This window comes from Corvus moneduloides, chromosome 23 (assembly GCF_009650955.1).
Source record: "Corvus moneduloides isolate bCorMon1 chromosome 23, bCorMon1.pri, whole genome shotgun sequence".
NCBI lineage: Eukaryota > Metazoa > Chordata > Aves > Passeriformes > Corvidae > Corvus > Corvus moneduloides.
In genome coordinates, this window is record NC_045498.1 from 4010971 (window position 1) to 4027680 (window position 16710).

General features: G+C 67.2%; 1 protein-coding gene across 1 annotated transcript; it reads right to left on the reverse strand.

Annotated features, from left to right (window-relative positions):
* Nucleotides 1-533: 533 nt before the first annotated feature.
* MAP7D1 (MAP7 domain containing 1) lies at nucleotides 534-15221 on the reverse strand. The gene is made up of 18 exons (XM_032132528.1): nucleotides 15106-15221; nucleotides 8586-9245; nucleotides 8412-8480; nucleotides 7594-7757; nucleotides 7123-7237; nucleotides 5309-5419; nucleotides 3745-3867; nucleotides 3473-3615; nucleotides 3220-3353; nucleotides 2778-3127; nucleotides 2527-2701; nucleotides 2302-2461; nucleotides 1929-2033; nucleotides 1752-1805; nucleotides 1592-1676; nucleotides 1390-1507; nucleotides 1127-1317; nucleotides 534-1053 (listed from the first exon to the last, which is right to left on the reverse strand). The coding sequence occupies exons 1-18, from the start codon at nucleotides 15161-15163 to the stop codon at nucleotides 1043-1045; spliced, it is 2826 nt and encodes a 941-aa protein (XP_031988419.1). The 5' UTR covers nucleotides 15164-15221; the 3' UTR covers nucleotides 534-1042.
* Between the last annotated feature and the right edge of the window lie 1489 nt (nucleotides 15222-16710).

Below are 16710 nucleotides of genomic sequence, written 5' to 3' on the forward strand. Positions count from 1 at the left end.
GCTCCCGGCGGGCTTCGCGCACGCCGTTCCGTCACTTCCGCCTCCGCCCATGGCGCGGCGATGCGCGCAGCCCTTCCGGCGGGGAGCGGGACCGCGGGCGGGAAATGGCGGAGGGGGTGGTGACGGGGCCCGGCCCGGGCCGGCCTGGCCTGGCGTCCTCCGCCGTGTGGGCGGGCGCGGCGCGGTTCCTCGCCGAAGGGGCCTTGCGGGGCCTCTCTCGTCCAGCCCTAACGGTGCGGGCTCCCGGTTTGTCCCACGTGCGGCTCCTGAGGGCCCGGGAGGGGAGGGGCAGCCCTCGGACAGGGCCCTGCTTGCAGGTGGGACCGCAGGGATGAGGCCCCTCACACCCATCGCCGGGACGGAGCTGATGGAGTGGGCAGCGCTGGGGGCTCGGCCGGGCGCGGGGGCGAAGCTGCCCCGCTGCTGTGGGGGCCGGCAGAGCGCCCAGCCCTGTCCTGCCCTGCCCTGCCCAACACCGAGGCGCGGGCACGGACCCGCCCAGTCCCCTCCCCGGACTCAGAGAGGCACGCCGAGGGCATTGTCCACTTTTAATTGTTGTCAAAGGTTGTCTGGATGCATAACACTGTCACAAGGGCACAGAGCAGCGTGGTGCCGGCCGGGCCCGGGGACACCGGACACAGGGACATGCGGGGGAATGTGGGGACAAGGAGCTGTGACCCCCACCTCCCCGAGCCCCCCAGAGCATCCCCACGCCCGGCCGGCTCTATTTACAGTATTCACAGACGTTGTACCCAGCGAGTTAAATAACTACATCATTACACCACACGTCTGGGGCGGCTCCGGCAGGCTGCGAGGGTGGGCTGTCAGTCTGATAAGGTGCATATTTAAAATAAAAAACCCAACAAAACGAAATAAAAACGAGAACAAAGAGAGGAGCCAGGCGTCCTTGCCGGGGTCCCACAGCCCCCGGGCGCCCGGGAGGAGCAGCAAGGGTCGTGTTCTGATGACAGCTACGGGTCTGCATGGGCCGCCGCCGGGGTCACGGCACGGGCAGTGGCCCCTGGGAACATCGGCCAGGCCCTCACAGCACCTCTGCGGGTGGGGAGAGCAGTGTGAGCCTGAGGTACGCACAGCGCCGTCCCCCCACACTCCTCCCGCTGCTCACCTGTCACCTGCGGGGGCTTCACCACGGCCTGCTTGAGGAAAGGCTCCTTGTCGCCGAAGGGGATGATGCTGCCGGGGCTACCACCGTTGTGGGAGAGATCCCGCAGCTCCTTGGAGCCCTCGGTGCCCGAGAAGCCGTTCTCGTGCTTGCTGGGCTGCACGCCATTCACCAGGGCCGCTGCCTCCTTGGAGCTGCGGGATGGGAGGGCTGGGCTCAGCCCCAGCCCCGCTGCCCCCCGGCACCCCCAGTGTCCCCGTGCTCACCTTGGCTGCAGCCCCTCGCCCACCAAGGCCTTCGTTCCCCCTGGTGTCCCTGCGCTTGGGGTCTCTGTCTCCGGGAGCTCCTCTGCCTTTGGGATTGGCCCCAGGTGCTTCTCGCGGCCTGAGGACATGGCAGAACCTGGCTCAGCCATGGCCCAGACCAGACCATGGCTGGGGGAAGTAGGATCCTGGGGTGCCCACACACCTGGGACATCTTCCTGTTCAGCTGCTTTCCCATTCACCACCTTCTTGTCCTCCTTCTTCTGCAGGGACAGGAGAGCTGTGAGGGTCTGCGGGCAGGGGCAGGAGGGCTCTGTAGAGTGCCCCAAGTTCCCTGTGCCCCGGGACAGACGACAGGCTCCCACCTTGGTGTCTGCTGCATCCGACTTGCGCGTCCTCTTCATGATCTCCTCCAGGCGCTGCAGTCACAGAGGGGCTCACAGAGGGGCCCTGGCCACCCAGATCTGCCCCTGGTGCCAGGCAGGATCCCTTCCAGGGAAAAACCTGCTGTGCCCCTGCCTGGAGGAGCCCCCCACCCTCACCTTCTTCCTCTCCAGCCGCTCCTGCTCCTCACGCTGGAAGTGCTTCTCCCGCTCCAGGCGCTGCCGCTCAGCCTCTTCGCGTGCCCTGGCCTCGGCCTCTTCCTTCTGTGTCACAGCAGAGGGGGAATGGATGAGATGCGACAGGGAGGGATGGGATGGGGCAAGGACCAGAGCAGGGACTGATGGGATGTGCTGCCTGGACAGCTCAGCACAGCCCTGCCCCATGTTCTCTCCTGCCACCCTGGGCCTTGAGGCGCTGGGCTGGTTCTCACCCATTCATCCCCCAGAAGAACATCCCTGCCTTCCCCCTCCATCCCTGCCTTTGTCCCCCCATCCCCTGCAGCCCCTTTCCCCCACACCCTGTCACCCCAACCTGTCTCTGCAGCCGCTCCATCTCCTCTCGCTCGGCTCGGGCTCTCTCCTGGGCCTCTCGTTCCTCCTGCAGCCGCCGCTCCTCCTCCCATTGCCGTGCCAGGGCCTCCCGCCGGCTCTGCTCCTCGGCCGCCCGCTGCGCCCGCTCCTCCTGCGCCCGCCTGCGGGGAGGGAGCCCTTAGCACGGCAGGAGGCCAGGGCTGGGGGCTAGGGGGATAACACCCACCTCTCCTGCTCCTCCTGCTCCCGGCGCTCCCGTTCCTCCCGCTCCCGCTGCTCCCGGGCCTGGCGTCGCTTCTCTGCCAACAGCCGGGCAGCCTCCTCCCGGTCCGTGGTGCCGGCGGAGGGTCTGGCTGGGGGGCTGGCCGGCACAGGGCCGGGGGCCGTAGGGACTGGGTGTGCTGGGGGAGGCAGGCAGCGTCAGGGCTGCTCTGGCTTCTCCCAGCCTCACGGCTTCCCTGGCCACACTGTACCCACCTGCTGTCGGCTCTGCGGACACCTTGGGGGGCTCAGGAAGGGCCGGGGGTGCCAGACCCCGCTCCTCCTCCATCCTCTCCCGCACCTTCGCCTGGCTCTCCTGCTCCCCCCGCTCCTCCCGGGCCCTGGCCCGCACCTTGGGGGAGGAATGGGCACTTCGAGGCAGGGGTGGCTTGTGGGGAGAGCTGAAGGCCGGGCTGGGGGACGCCGGCCGGGCCTTGGGGGTGGCAGGGGACGAGGGACGGTTCTTGGGGGTGGCAGGGGATGAGGGACGGTTCTTGGGGGTGGCAGGGGACGAGGGACGGTTCTTGGGAACGGCAGGGGATGAGGGACGGTTCTTGGGGCCAGGGCTGCAAACAGAGCAACAGACCGTGTTAGTGGGGCTGGGGCAGCCCCCGGGTGGGGTCAGGGGCTGGGAAGCCTCGGGGTAGGAGGTCCTGACCTGCTGTCAGCCGCAGGCAGGAGCCGGGGCTGTGCTGCCGGCAGTGCCTGCCGCTTCTTGAGGCTGCGCTCACGGGACAGGGCACTGCGCTCCTTGGCATTGTCCCGATCCTTCTCCTTCTTCTCCTTCTTCTTCTGCCCCGGCCAAGGACAGACAGAAATGGTGTCAGCGCTGGGTGCTGGGCTCGGCCGGAAGCCACGCTGTGTCCCACAGCTGCCCTGGCACCCAGCGTCCCGTGGGAGGTGGCACTCACGGGCGAGGGCTCGGTCCTGCGGCGTGGCGTCACATCAGGGCTGGCAGCGGCCGCCTTCCGGCGCTCCCAGCAGCGGTGTGGCAGGCGGTGGTTGTGGCAGGGGCTGAGGGGGCTGGCAGAGGCTGAGCGGGGACACACAGGCACTGGGAGAGGAGTGACCATGGTCAGGACAGAGCCAGCACCAATTCCAGCTCCCCACTGACTACAGACTCCCTCATCCCGGTTCCCTGCCTGTGCCAGGACCCGGGTGTCCCTGAGCCCCGGGGGCTCACCCTGCTCCTTGCCATTCCCAGCCAGCGTCACAGCGCTCCGGCTGCGCGCAAGGAAGGACAGGGTGGGCGTCATCAGCCGGTCCACGATGCTGCTCTCCCACGGGCTCAGCTGCAGGCTCCGGTCTGGGGAGGAACAGGGGCCATTAGTGCGCCACAAACCTTCAGACCCCAGTCCTGCCACCGCTGGGAGGGAGCAGCCATGTGTCTGCAGCAGTACCATGGCGCATGCACAGTTTCAGGAATGCCCAGAGCTTGGACGTGCTGGGGAGGGGGTCCCCACGACCCCAGGCAGCTGGAAGGGTCCCCACTGCCTCACACAGCTGAGCAGGATGAAGGGTCATGCGGGCCCAAGCATGCGCGGGCGGCTGGGCACCTGTGGGACGGCGCTGTGGCATGATGACAGTGGGATCCCTGTGTCCTGTGGACACCACAGTCACCGTGTACCAGTGGTGCTGGGTGCCACGCTGATGACAGCAGCCCTTCCACTCTGCCCTCTCCTTGTGCCCAGCAATGGCATCCCTCTGTGCTCCTACCCTGTGTGACCAAGGCTCTGGCACGTGCCAGCTGCCCCACAGTGTGCCCTCATCCCGCGGGAGCTGTGCTGAATCACCAAGCATGCCCCAGGAGCCAGACCAGGCTCACAGCACTCACGGAACGGCGATGCCCGACCACACAGCTGGCTCAGATGGGCACAGGGCTGCCACCGGCTGCCCTGCAGCATGTGTCACCAAACACCCCACGGCGCATGGGAAGCACCCATGGAGACAGGGCCCCTCTGCCCCTCTCCACTGGGCATCATGCCAGGGGCAGCACCGGCTGCCGGGAGGGGAGAGCACAAAGCCATGGGTGCTGCGGGGGGACAGGATGGCAGGTCTGGCACCGGCCCAGGGAGATGCTGCTCCCACCCGGGCACTGCTGACAGCCCCCAGGTGCCTGTCCCTGGGCTGAGCCCCAGCACAGGGCGGTGGGAGCTGCCTGCGTCACCGCAGCCACCGGCGTCAGCTGCTCTGGCTATTTATACCCATCCGGGAAGGCGCCCATCGCCAGGCAACCCCGAAACACAACAGCAGCCCCGGCACTGGACACATCCCTCTGTTGGACACATCCCTCCGGCATGGCTGCAGCCCTGGGCAGCACTCCCAGGGCCAGGACGACCTTGCAGCACCATGGCCACAGAGCTCTGTGGCACCCAGCCCCAGGAGCCTGTGGGGACACCGGCACTGTGCCCAGCCCCAGCAGGGCCAGTGACAGGCAGCCCCTCTGTGGGTGCACCGGCACCCACTGGAGCTGCCCTGAGGCAGGGAGCCAGGCTCCCATCCCCATCCTGGCGCCCCACGGGGCTGCCACCACCCAGCCATTCCTCCTCCTCTTCTTTCTTCTCCTCCCAGCCCACACAGCCTCAAGGAGCCACCGGCCGGTTCCAGCCTCCTCCCGCAAACAGCAAACGGCTTCTCCTCTCTCCGCGGACACCTGGTGATGGGGGACCCTGGCCTCGGGGGTCCCCAGCGCTGGGCGGGGGCCGGGCTGTGCCCCCTGCGCTGGGGCAAACGCAAAGGGCTCTTACTTCTACTGGGAGAGTTCCAGAGGGTGGCGGAGGATTTGGAGAGCCGCTTGTTGATTATAGAGTCGACGTGTTTGGGGAGGTTTACAGCGGACACCGAGCACCGGCTCGCACCTGGAGGAGGGAAAAGACACAAGGGCATTAAGGTCCCGGGGCCGGGGCCAGGCCCCCCACATGCAGCATGCACGGCCGTGCCAGGGCACTGGGGCGGAAGTGGAAGGACCAGGGGAGATGCTGGAGTCCGGGGACACAGCATAGAATGGGGTAGGAGATGCTAGAATCCAGGGATATGGCACAGACTGGGGCAGGAGATGCTGGAATCCAGTGACATGGCACAGACTGGGGCAGGAGATGCTGGACTCTGGGACACAGCAGAGAGTGGGGTCAGAGGAGATACTGCCATCTGGGGACACAACACACAGCACTGGCATTCAGTATGGCAGTGTCTGAACCCTGCAGGGTCATGCTGGGGTCATGCAGGGATCTCATCCTCAGAGAGCCAGGGCGGCTCCCAGGCCCCGCTACAACAGTCTTCCCAAACACAGTCCTGGGAATCGGGAGTGGGTGGCCGGGGACCTCGGCAGCACCAGGCGAGCATCCACCCTGGGGGAGCAGGGTGAGGGCAGCAGGTCCAGACAGACACGAGACAACATCATACCAGTGCTGGGTCACTACGGCACTGCCAGGACAGTGCTGGTGGCTGGCAGCACCTCCACAAGTAGCTGGGATCTCCCCACCCTGGCCGGGCTCCTCTGGACAAAACAGTCAGGGAAGCTCAGGGGCGGTGGAGGCGGGAGATGGTGAGTGACAGCTGGCAGCAGCTCCAGCGGCACATCCCAATGGGAGGTGGCAGGGGAAGGTGTCCCCTTGCCAGACCCTGCCAGGTGCTGCACCACAGACACAAGGGGCTGCCCCCGAGTGTGCCATGAGCCACAGTGGCACACACAGCACCGAGACAGGTGTACTCAGAACATGGAGCCTGTACGCACAGCCCAGCCAGGTACAGCCGGGCACGCAACACCTGTACACACATGGCACTGGGCACACCGTGCCAGTACGCGCAACCTGGCACACAACACCTGTACACAGCCCGGTCAGGTACAGCCAGGAACACAACACCTGTACACAGTCTGGCCAGCTACAGCCGGGGCCACAACAGCTGCCCCATGGCACATGAAGGCCAGACAGTTCCCAAATACACAGCGCTCCCCTCTATGTCACCATCCATACCAGAGAGTGCTAGCACCTGCCAGCACAGCACAGCACAGCAGTCAGGGGACAGTGGAGACATGTCCAAGTGCTGAATCGTGCAGGGTGTCCCTGAGAAGCCCCCAAGGAGCAGGACCAGCTTCTGCAGCCACATATACAGCCACGGTCACCCCCACACTGGACCTGGAGGGGCCAAACACTGCCCCCACCCAGCTGGGGAACAAGGGGACACGCCGCAGCACAGACCCCAACCAGAGCTCGCAGAGGCCTTATGGAGCTCCACAGCCCCTGGGGCCAGGGGCTCTTCATGGCTGCTGGAGACCTGGCAGCATGGCCATGGCATGCTGAGGCAGCCAGGGCTGTCCCCACGCAGGTCCCTGAGAGGAACAGGGACTGTGACACACAGCCTCCAGCTTACACATAGCCCCACAGGAGCAGGGAACAGCCACAGCACCCCATCAGTCCCCAGCACAGTCCAGAGTGATGGCAGCATGACCCCACCAAGTGGGGCTGAGCTGGGTTTGAGGGCTGGCAGAGAGATGCCCAGCTGCCCTCACTGCCATCAGAGCCACAGGGTCCCAGGTGCCTGTGCCCCGCCCGGCACTCACCGTCCTTGTGCGCAGGGGAGCCGTGGTGCAGGGCCCCAGCCCAGGACCACCGCTGCTGCCGGATCTCTGCCCACGTCTTCTTGACCGACCGCTGGATTGCTGCCTCATAGCGCTCCTGCCCGAGGGAGAGGGACAGGCTGAGCCCGGTGGCTGCAGGAGTGGGGCTGGGGCCAGCCAGAGCCTCCCAGCATGAGGCCATTGCAGCAATGGGGATGCTTGGTGCTTGGAGGGAGACAGGACGGTGATGCCTGCCCTGGCCAGGGCACACGTGCCAAGGAGCTGGGCACGGTGCAAGCTCTGCACCATGAAGGAGGGGCAGCAGAGGATGGGCACAGTGGGCAGCTCCCAAAGGGCTCATGAAGCATCTCCTGAAAGGACTGATGGAGCCATGAGGACTCCTCAGGGACTGCAATCCATGTGCTGCCCCAGCCCTCTGTCCACTGCACCCATGATACCCATCCCCATCCCCACCTTATTCTTCTCCAGCTTCTGCCTCTGCCGCTCCTCCAGGACCGCCCGGCGCTTCTCCGCTCGCAGCCGCTGCTCCTCCAGCCGCTTGCGCCGCTCCTCCAGCTGCTTCTCCCGCAGCAGCCGGGCCTTCTCCTCCTTCTCCAGCCATAGCACCCGCTTGGCAGCTGTGGGGGGCAGTGGGATCGCACCGGAGGCACAGCCCTGGGCAGCCCCGTGATGGGACCGCATGCCCATGCCGGTGGTGTGGGGCCACAGGCTGGCTGCAGCCAGGACACGCGGCCGGGCTTGCGGGGCAGGCAGCATCACGGCCGGCTGGCCGGCCGGCGAGGGAGGGGTTTGGGCCAGGACAAAAGGGAGGCCGGGAGCCCGTCAGGAGCCCGCCGAGCCGCGCGGTGAACAATGGGGGAATGAGGGTGGAAAGAGCGCAGGGACAAGGAGGCCCCATGCGCGACGCAGGGGCCCCACTCGCCCGCTGCCCCCAGCCACTGTGGGGCTGCCTGGGGCTGCCTGCACATGACAGAGCTGGGCACCAGGCTGGTGGCACCTGCACAGACCCGGGGAATATCCAGAGCAGGGAGCAACAGTGTGTTGGTGGGTCAGTGGCCTGCCTGGGGGTCAGTGGTGTGCCGGGGGGTCAGTGGTGTGCCCAGGGGTCAGCAGTGTGCTGGGGAATCAGTGGTGTGCTTGGTGGGCAAAGCTGCCAGCACCACCGTGTCCGCCTGGGCTCAGCTCATCACAGCTAATGGGATTGCCCATGACCCAGCAAAGCTCCTTAGCCCCTGCCTCCCCCCCATCCACTTTCCCTCCCAGCCCCATACCCAGGTACTTGGCCCGTTCCTCACGCCGCTCTTTTGCCTGCTTGTGCCTTGCCTGGGCTTTCTGGGCATCTGCAGAGGGGAAACACCGTCAGGGTAGCACCCAGCTCCACCAGGCATCCAGTGGTGCTCACAGGGTGCAGCATCACTGGAGCACCACAACCTCCTGGCACCCACCTTGCTTGGGTCGGGGGCTGGCAGCAGGAGACGGTGAGGGGCGGTTGCTGCAGGGGGTCACATCTTTCGAGGGCCCGGCTGCAGCACCCAGGGAGCTCCTGGCATCAGGAGGAGCCCCTTCAGCGGCAGCTGGGGCTGGGGGCTGGCTCCCGTGGGGCGGTGTCTCTGCCGAGCAAGGGGCGGCAGCGTGGACGGGGACAGGCTGGCCAGTGGCATGGGGCAGTGCCTCTTCTTTGGGGTGCTCTGTCCCAGGGGGCTTGGGGGGCCCGGGGGGGGACCAGTCGCACTGGGGGGGGACACTCTGTGCTGAGGGAACCAGAGTTGCAGGGCTGGGAGATACAGGCTGTCCTGACAGTGCTGCAGTTGGAGGGCTGGGTCGGTCACGCTGAGGGGGGCTGCTCTCAGAGGGGGGCATCACAGCCGGGGGGCAGCCGGGCCGCCGCGAGGGGGGCATGGCTGCAGGGACAGGCGAGACAATCTTTTCAGAGGGGGGGATGGCTGCAGGGATGGGTGGGACGGTCTTTTCCGAGGGGATGACATCTGGAGGGCCGGGTCGGTCACGCTGAGGGGGGCTGCGGTCTCCCTGCAGGGCATCCCCAGGTGAAGGGGGTGGTGCAGAGGGTGGGGGGATGCTGTCTCCCATCGGGGATGGTGGCTTCCCTGCAAGAGGAGCAGAGCAGAACACGCGGTCACTAAACTGGGCAGCCCCATCCCCCCAAAACACAGCCCTCAGAGGGGCACAGCCCTGTCCCCCCCAAACACAGCCCTCAGGAGCAAGGCCGGGGAGGGCAGTGGGATCCCACCTCAGCCCTGCTGCTGCTGCCCCGATCCTGGGGGGCACCCGCGGCGGGTGCCAGGCGCTGGGCACACAATGCACAGAGGGACAGCCGGGCTCCGCCAGGCACTGCCACCACAAAGCTGCCCTTCATCCCCTGGCAGCTGCCGCCTGGCCCTGCCGTGGGGGGACACGGGGCCAGAGACCCCCCCATGGGCACAGGGACCCCACATTCCCCTGCAGCTCTCCCCGGGGGGACGAGGACGTCGAGCGCTTCCGCGGCACAGACAGCTCAGCCGGAGGCAGGATGGGCGCGGGCCGTGGCGTCACCGTGACAGCCTACGGCCCCCATCGAGCCACGGACCCGCAGCCATGAACTCATGGCCCAGGAATGCACACGAGGCCGCCAGACAGAGCCCCCTTCCCGCGTGGGGCCGGCCGTGGGGCAGCCCGGGGGATCACCCCCGTTCTGGATGCCCCCCAGGCAACCCGAGGGAGCCCTGAGCACACCCCAACACGGTGCCAGCGCCTGGCAATGCCACAGCACGTGCCCTCTGTAGAAGTGGTGACGGAAGTGTCTGCAGTGACAACAGTGGTGGTGACTCCCCCGGCCCCCATTATCAGCCCTTTGCAAACAAACCCTTCAGTACTTGCCAGGATCCCAACTCCAACCCCCACGCAGCGGCGGCACCAACACTCCTGGCCGGAATGATGCCAGAGCCATCCCAGCACACACCGCTCCAGCCCACTGGGCACCACTGCAGAGCGAGCCCCCAGCTGCAGGGGGGATGGCAGAACCCCAGCGAGCAGCACCCACCACCAGCTGATGTCACGCGCCGGCTCAGCCGTGTTTGCAGAGCTCTCCACAACCCTCAGCGAGGGGCAAAGTGTGGGCTCTGCAAACACAGCCGGCGCCGCTCCTCACCCACCCCATGGCTTCTCACCCACCCCATGGCTTCTTACCCATCCCATGCTGGAGCACTCCAAGCCAGGGTCAGCCCAGGCTACCCAGAGAGGCATTGCCAGCCCCCTGCACTGACAGCATGGGCACACCCCAGGTCCCCTGGTCCCCAGAGAGGGGCTGGGGGTGCTGCTGCAGCCCCCCAGGCCAGGACTGTGTTAACAGGGTTCCTCCACCCTGGACTCTGTGAGGACACAGCCAGCCCGGGACACAGCCAGCCCTGGCCGCCCCGCCGACCTTCCGGGTATTTTCTGCCGCAGGAAGCCGGCCCATCCCCTGGCCCTGATCCTGCACATCCCACGTCCCCAACGCTGCACCCTGCAAGGCGGCCAGCGGTCTGATGAGGGGCTGGGACTGGGGGGTCCCCTGCTCTGTCCCCCCAGGGCTGCCCCAGATGGGCATCCATAGGCAGCAGGGCTTGGCAGCTCCCAGGTGCCAGGTCCCAGGATGGCACCTGCAGTGTCACCACGTGTGTGCCAGTTGGGAGGGGTGACCCTGGGACCACTGTGGTAGCACAGCCAAGTGCTGCCCAGAGGGCTGAGCGAAAGCATCAAGGCCAGGCTGATCCCCTGAGCAGATGGAAATACCTCAGAGAGCCCTGGACATGTGGGGAGCACTGGCAGGGGACAGTGGGTGCCTCCTGCCACCCCACACAGCCAGGCACAGAGCCCTGGGCGGGATCTGCCCTGCCCCACTGGCCAGAGAGACAACAACACCTGTGGCCAGGGCAGGGCTGTGGGCACGGCCAAGACCTCCAGGCCCAGCCAAGACCCCCAGCGTGGGGCAGGGCCAGCCCTGCCACCATCTGTCCCTGTCGCTGCTCCAGCACGGCAGCTGCCCTGAAACCCAACGCTGCCTGCGCCCAAGCGGCGCGGGCGTCCCCTCTCCCCCAGCCAGGGCATTCCACAAGGATTAGCTCTGGTCCCCCCAGACACACAGGCACGGCTGCCCCGCAGCACCCAGCCCGGGCGAGCCTGCATGGCACCGGCCCCACTGCTGCCACCGGGACGGTGCCGTGCCCAGCACAGGGCGAGGTGCTGCCCTCAACGCCGCATCACCCAGCTCATCCTGCTCCTCCCATGGGTCCCTTTGGCACTGGTGCCTATGCCACCGAGCACCAGCGGCACCTCCGGCCCGGCAGTGCCCGGCACAGCACGGTTCCTTGACCAGCACACGGCAAGGGATGCTCAGCCAGGCGGAGGCAGATCCCCGGTGCCGTGAAGCGAGAGCACATCGAGGCCCACGGGCACTGCTCGGACCAGCGGCCCTCATTAACTGTCCGCCGTACACCCCTGCAGGGCACTGCCCATAAGATCGGGGGGGCACCCTCCTGATGTCACCTCAGCTCCCCCCAGCTCCGTATCCTTGTGTTCCCGCTCCACAGCTCCTCGTGCAGCGCCCAGCGGGGCAGGGGTCATCAGCCAGGGCCCACCCCTGCCCCAAGGGCCAGGAGAGCAGGGCTGGTGGTGCAGTGGAGGTCATCGGTGACCACTACTAAACCACCCGCTGTGACACCCAAAGGTGCTGGTGTCACAGCGCCCAGCCACCCTGGCCATTGCACCAGTCCCTGCTGTGCCAAGGACAAGACCTTGAGGCCAGCCCCAAGAGCCACTGCTGGCCCTGCAGGGCTGCTCCCCACAGCCCGTGGGGACATCCATGTGCACAATACACCCTTGGGCCCTTCCTGGTGCAGTTGTGCCCAGCTGCCTCCCCCGCCTTGACAGCAGCCCCACGGGAATGAGTCCCTGGGTCTCTTGTCCCAGCAGGTCCTGGTGCAGAGCAGGAAATCAGCCGTGGCTCCAGGGCAGGGATTGCTCTGTGGGTGCTGGTGGCCACTCTGAGGCCACCAGAGCACTGTGGGATGCACCGGGATGCTTCAAGCCCTGGGGGTGCTCCAAGCCCCAGTGCTGCCCCTGATCCCACCCCCGCCTCAACATTCAGATGTGCCTTGGGGCTCAGCCCTGCCCTGTCCCACCCAGCTCCTGGGATTCCCCTGTGCTGCAGCAACACTCACACCTGGATGACAGGGACAGTGAGCAAGCGCTCCTGACACATCCCTGGCACGTCCACAGCACATTCCCAACACGTCCCCACTGTGTCCTGTCTGCAGGCACAGCACTGACACGCACCCTCAGTGACAGCTCACATGCCTGGGCAGGGAGCCATGGGCAATGCCAGCAGCCCCCACCTCGGGGGTGGCCAGTGCCACCCTGGCAGCCGCCATCAGCAATGACACCCTGCCTAGAATGGGGACAGCCACCTGCAGCCTGTCCCCAGGCACACGGGCACTGTCACCCATGGCTGGCTCCTCTCCCCGCCAGCTTGGAGCCAGTGAAACACAGCTGGCAGCTGGCTGGGCTTCAGCCCACGGTGCCCCACCACTGCCCACAGCCCCGCTTTGGGGGACAGGCCTCCGGGGACAGGCTGGAGCAGGCAGGAGGGGGCAGGCAGCAGGGCCCCTGGGAGGACATAACCAGGTGCCAGGCAGGAGAAAGAGGCATATCCAGCCCTCTTTCCCAGGGCTCGTGTCCTGCCAAGGCTCTGGGATAGGCATATGGGGGGCAGCCATGGGGGAACTGCACCAGCCCCTGGGCCAGGGCAGAGATCATTGAGCTCCCGCAGCACTTCCGAGCCAGCAGTTACATGCCGAGCTGGAGAGCAACAAGGGGAACTTGGGATCTCGTGGTGAGAGTGAGGCCAGAGCCAGGGGGTTTCCAGGGTTTAAAACACAGGCAGAGGAAAGAGCTGGAGCTGCTGCTGGCCCCAGCACCCCCACAGCAAACTGTGGCTGTGGTCACAGCGCAACCCCAAACAGCCCGAGGGCAGGGGCAGGAACACCTGCCCACCATCCATCTGGCACGCTGGCAGTGGCGACAGGAGGTGCCCTTGTCCTTGGGGCGACCCATGTGGCGGTCCACCAGTGCCCAGGGCAGCCAGCCCAGCCACGCTCCTGAAAACCTGTCTGCTAGCATCATGCTGGGAAACAGAAACCTGGCTGGAAGGCAGGGCATGGGGCTCTGCACCTGCCAGCATCCAGCCCCTTGGGGAGCAGGTCAGTATCCCCAAAAAACAGGTCCTGTGCCTCACAACATGGATGTGGCACCTACCAGGGCTGGGGCCATGCAGGATCCAGGTCCATTCCCAGCAGGCTGCCTGTGGGGCTGCCCAACCCTGCCCAGAGCCCTCCAAGGAGAGAGAGCTGTGCTAACTATTTTGGACATGGCACCACGGGACTGTCACATCACCACTCTGCACGTCGCATCACATTGCTCTGACGGTTTCACAGCAGCAGCTCCCGCGCTGGGAGAACTCCCGAGCTGCTGCTCCCAAACACAGGCACTGGCGGACAACCAGCTCACCCTCCCTCTCCGCCGTGCCAAGGTAGAAGGGCTGGAGAAGCTGGGAGAAACCTGGATACAAACAGACCTCTACCTGCTCCCTGCCTTGGCCCTTGTCCCTCTGTCCACTGCATCCCTCTGCCCACCTGGGCAGCTCCCCAGGTCACACCCTGCCCTGGCTGCCCTTCACGAGTTTCTGGCCTCCAGTGCCACTGGCTGCCCCACACCATGGTGGGTCCTGGCCCCTAGACTGAAATCCCATCCCTGCTGGTGGATCCAACCCGCTCTAGGCAGCAAGACAGGGAGCAGCCCACGCTGCCCGGTCATGCAGGTCACCTACATGGGACAGGTCAGGGATGGACCCTGAAGGAGGACATGGTGCAAAGCTGCCCGCGCTCCTTCATCACCATTCTGTGCTCACAGTAGAGCAGCCAATGACCCACCCAGGTGTGCGCGGAGCCCAGGGTAGCCGGGAGCAGCCAGCCCTGGTCCCCGGGCAGCGACAGCATCGAGTGGGCAGGCCACGGCGGGCGGGAAGGCGGCGCAGGCAGAGAGCGGGACTCAGACAACATGTCTGGCGCAGGACGCGTCGTTCGGGCAGTGATGCCAGGACCCGCGGCCGGTTGGTGCAGGAGCCACCGGTTTTCAGCACCGCCGGGAGCCGCAGCCATCCCTCCCTCTCCGCGGGCCCGGGCCGTGGGCGATGGAGCACTGGGGCCGAGGGGGAGGGGAGCCGCCTCTCCTCTTCCTCCCGCGGTGGGAAGCGGCTTCGCCGCGGAGCTCTGCTTAGTCACAGCGAGCACTGCGCTGGAGCCCCGGGAGGCAGCGCCAACCCCGGCCCCGGCCCCGAGCACGGCCCCGCCGCCGCCGCCCTCCCCGGTTCATCCCGGGGCAGCGGGACCGGCCCTGCCGGGACGAGCCGCGAGTCCACGCGGCGGGGCGGGGGCGGCCCCGGGTGGGGGGCAGCGGGTGCCTCCCACAGGGGGCATCGCCCACCGGCCGGCGGGGACGAGCCGGGGCAGCGCCGGCGCCGCCACCCTCGGGGCTCCCCAAGGGCAGTCTCCTTGCACCCCCCACGGCGGCGGGGCCGGGGCCGCTACGGCCCTCCCCAAGATGGAAGGGCCGTGCCCGGGCTTTGTCCCTCCCGGGAAGCCGCCCCGGCCCCGGCAGCGCGTTTGCCCCCCCCTCCCCCCCCGGCTCCTCCACCGCCTCTCCGGGCCGCCGCCCCGCTCCGCTCCGCCGCATTCCGCGGACCCGGCCGCCGCATCTCCGCCGGCACCGCCGGCCGCATCCCGCACCCCCCGGCAGACCCCCCACCCCCGGGCCCCATCCCGCAGCCCCTCGGCCGCATCCCGCACCCCGACTCCGTGCGGCCCCGCCTCAAGGGAGGGGGCCCGGGCGCCCCCCGGAGCGGGTACCGGCCCCGGTGCCGCCGCGGATCCTTACCGAGGGGCTGGGGCTGGGGCCGGGGCTGCGGCTCCCGCCCGGCGCAGCTCCGCTCCATGGCGCGGCAGGCGCAGGGGCTGGCCCAGCCCCGCTCCCCCCGGCCCGCGGGGGAGGACGCTCAGCGCTCCCCGCCCCGGCCCCGCGGCTCCGGCCGGGGGGAGCGGCCGGGGGATGCTCCGCCTCGCCCCGGCTCCAGACGCGGCCCCGCAGCCCCGACCCGGCAACGCTCCTCCCGCAGCCGCGGCTGGGACCCCGCGTCCGTCACCCGCTGCCTGCCCCCGCAGTGCTCAGCATCCCCCAGCTTTGCTCGGCCGCTCGCCCGCCTCCAGCCCCTGCTCTCCCAGATTTTGGGGCTCGCACACACATTTTACGATGCTCCAGTCACGCGCGAAGCGCTGGCTCCGCAGCAAAAACGCCCCGCCCCGAGCAGCACCTCGATGCACAGCCAGCGCCACCCGGACCAGCTGCCCCAGCCTCAGGCACCCCAAAAAGACACCGGTTTCCCGTTTCCGAGCCCCACCTCAGCTGTTCGAGAGGCCTTGGAGCTGCTTCTCCCCCACTCCCCGTCACACGTGAGCCTTAGTCACCGCCAGCAGCCGCCCCCGCTCGCGGGGCTCCCCCACCGCATCCCACCCTGCCCCGGTAACCGGCAGACAGCAGAGGCCTCTCCCTCTCCCCGGGCAGGAGCAGCTGCCCCGGCTCGGCCCGGCTCAGGGCTGAAACCCCTCTCGGCCCTGCAAGGACGGGAGTGTAGCGGCACGGCCAGGGTAGGGGACTAGTGGGCAGGACCAGCAGTGGGAGGAACACGGCTCCAGGCTCTTCAGGGGCACCAGGAGCCAGGGACACGTCCTTGTCCACCACGGGGCCAGACTGCTCCAGGCATCCCGCAGAGTGCCCGGCTCTGGGTGTGTATATGAGCAGTTAGTTTTCTGCGGGCAGCACCCATCACAGATGCCTGTTTTGGGGATGATGTCACCACAGGCCAGAAGATCCCCTGGCACTCATTCTCCCTCACCTACCAGGCAAACAGGTTTACCGAAATCCCAGCCCTTTCCTTTGGAAGTGCATTCCCCTGACTCAAAGATGGGGAGTTCCTCAGTGGATGGGGTGGCCCCACTCTGTGATGCTGCAGGGGTAGCCCTACACCCAAATCACCCTAAAATCATCACCCTCCTACAGCCTCCAGGCCGGCACCCTCTCACCTGGCTCAGACAGAGCAGAGGCTTCCCAAAACTCCCAGAGCCTCACCTGCCAGCTGACTTCCCACCAGGGAATGCTGCATGGCCAAGCCTCAGCTCTGGGAGCTGAGTACCCCAGGAGGATGGCAGGGAGTGCAAAGTCCCAGTGAGCTCACAAAGCTGGGATATGCCCTGGGACAGGGAAGGGGAACAGCCCCACTCACACCGTTGCATGGCTGAGCCTCCAAGGGGCTCCGGCGGCCCTACCACCCCATATTTCCATGGCACACAAGGGATCTGGCAGAGCAGGACTGGAACCACTCCATGACATCCTCCAAGGGTGTCTGTGTGTGGCTTCCAAAGCCTCTTTGCCTGTGGGTCCCACAGCATCACCCAGAGCAGATGAGCATCTCAAGGCTCTGGGACA

Excerpts from the sequence above, each read along its gene's own strand:
- MAP7D1 (XM_032132528.1), bottom strand. The coding sequence starts at position 15,163 with ATGGAGCGGAGCTGCGCCGGGCGGGAGCCGCAGCCCCGGCCCCAGCCC. Across the intron at positions 7,238-7,593 it reads AGAAGCTGGAGAAGAATAAG|GAGCGCTATGAGGCAGCAAT; the intron begins GTGGGGATGGGG and ends TCCCTCGGGCAG. Across the intron at positions 1,677-1,751 it reads CGGATGCAGCAGACACCAAG|ACCCTCACAGCTCTCCTGTC; the intron begins GTGGGAGCCTGT and ends CCCTGCCCGCAG.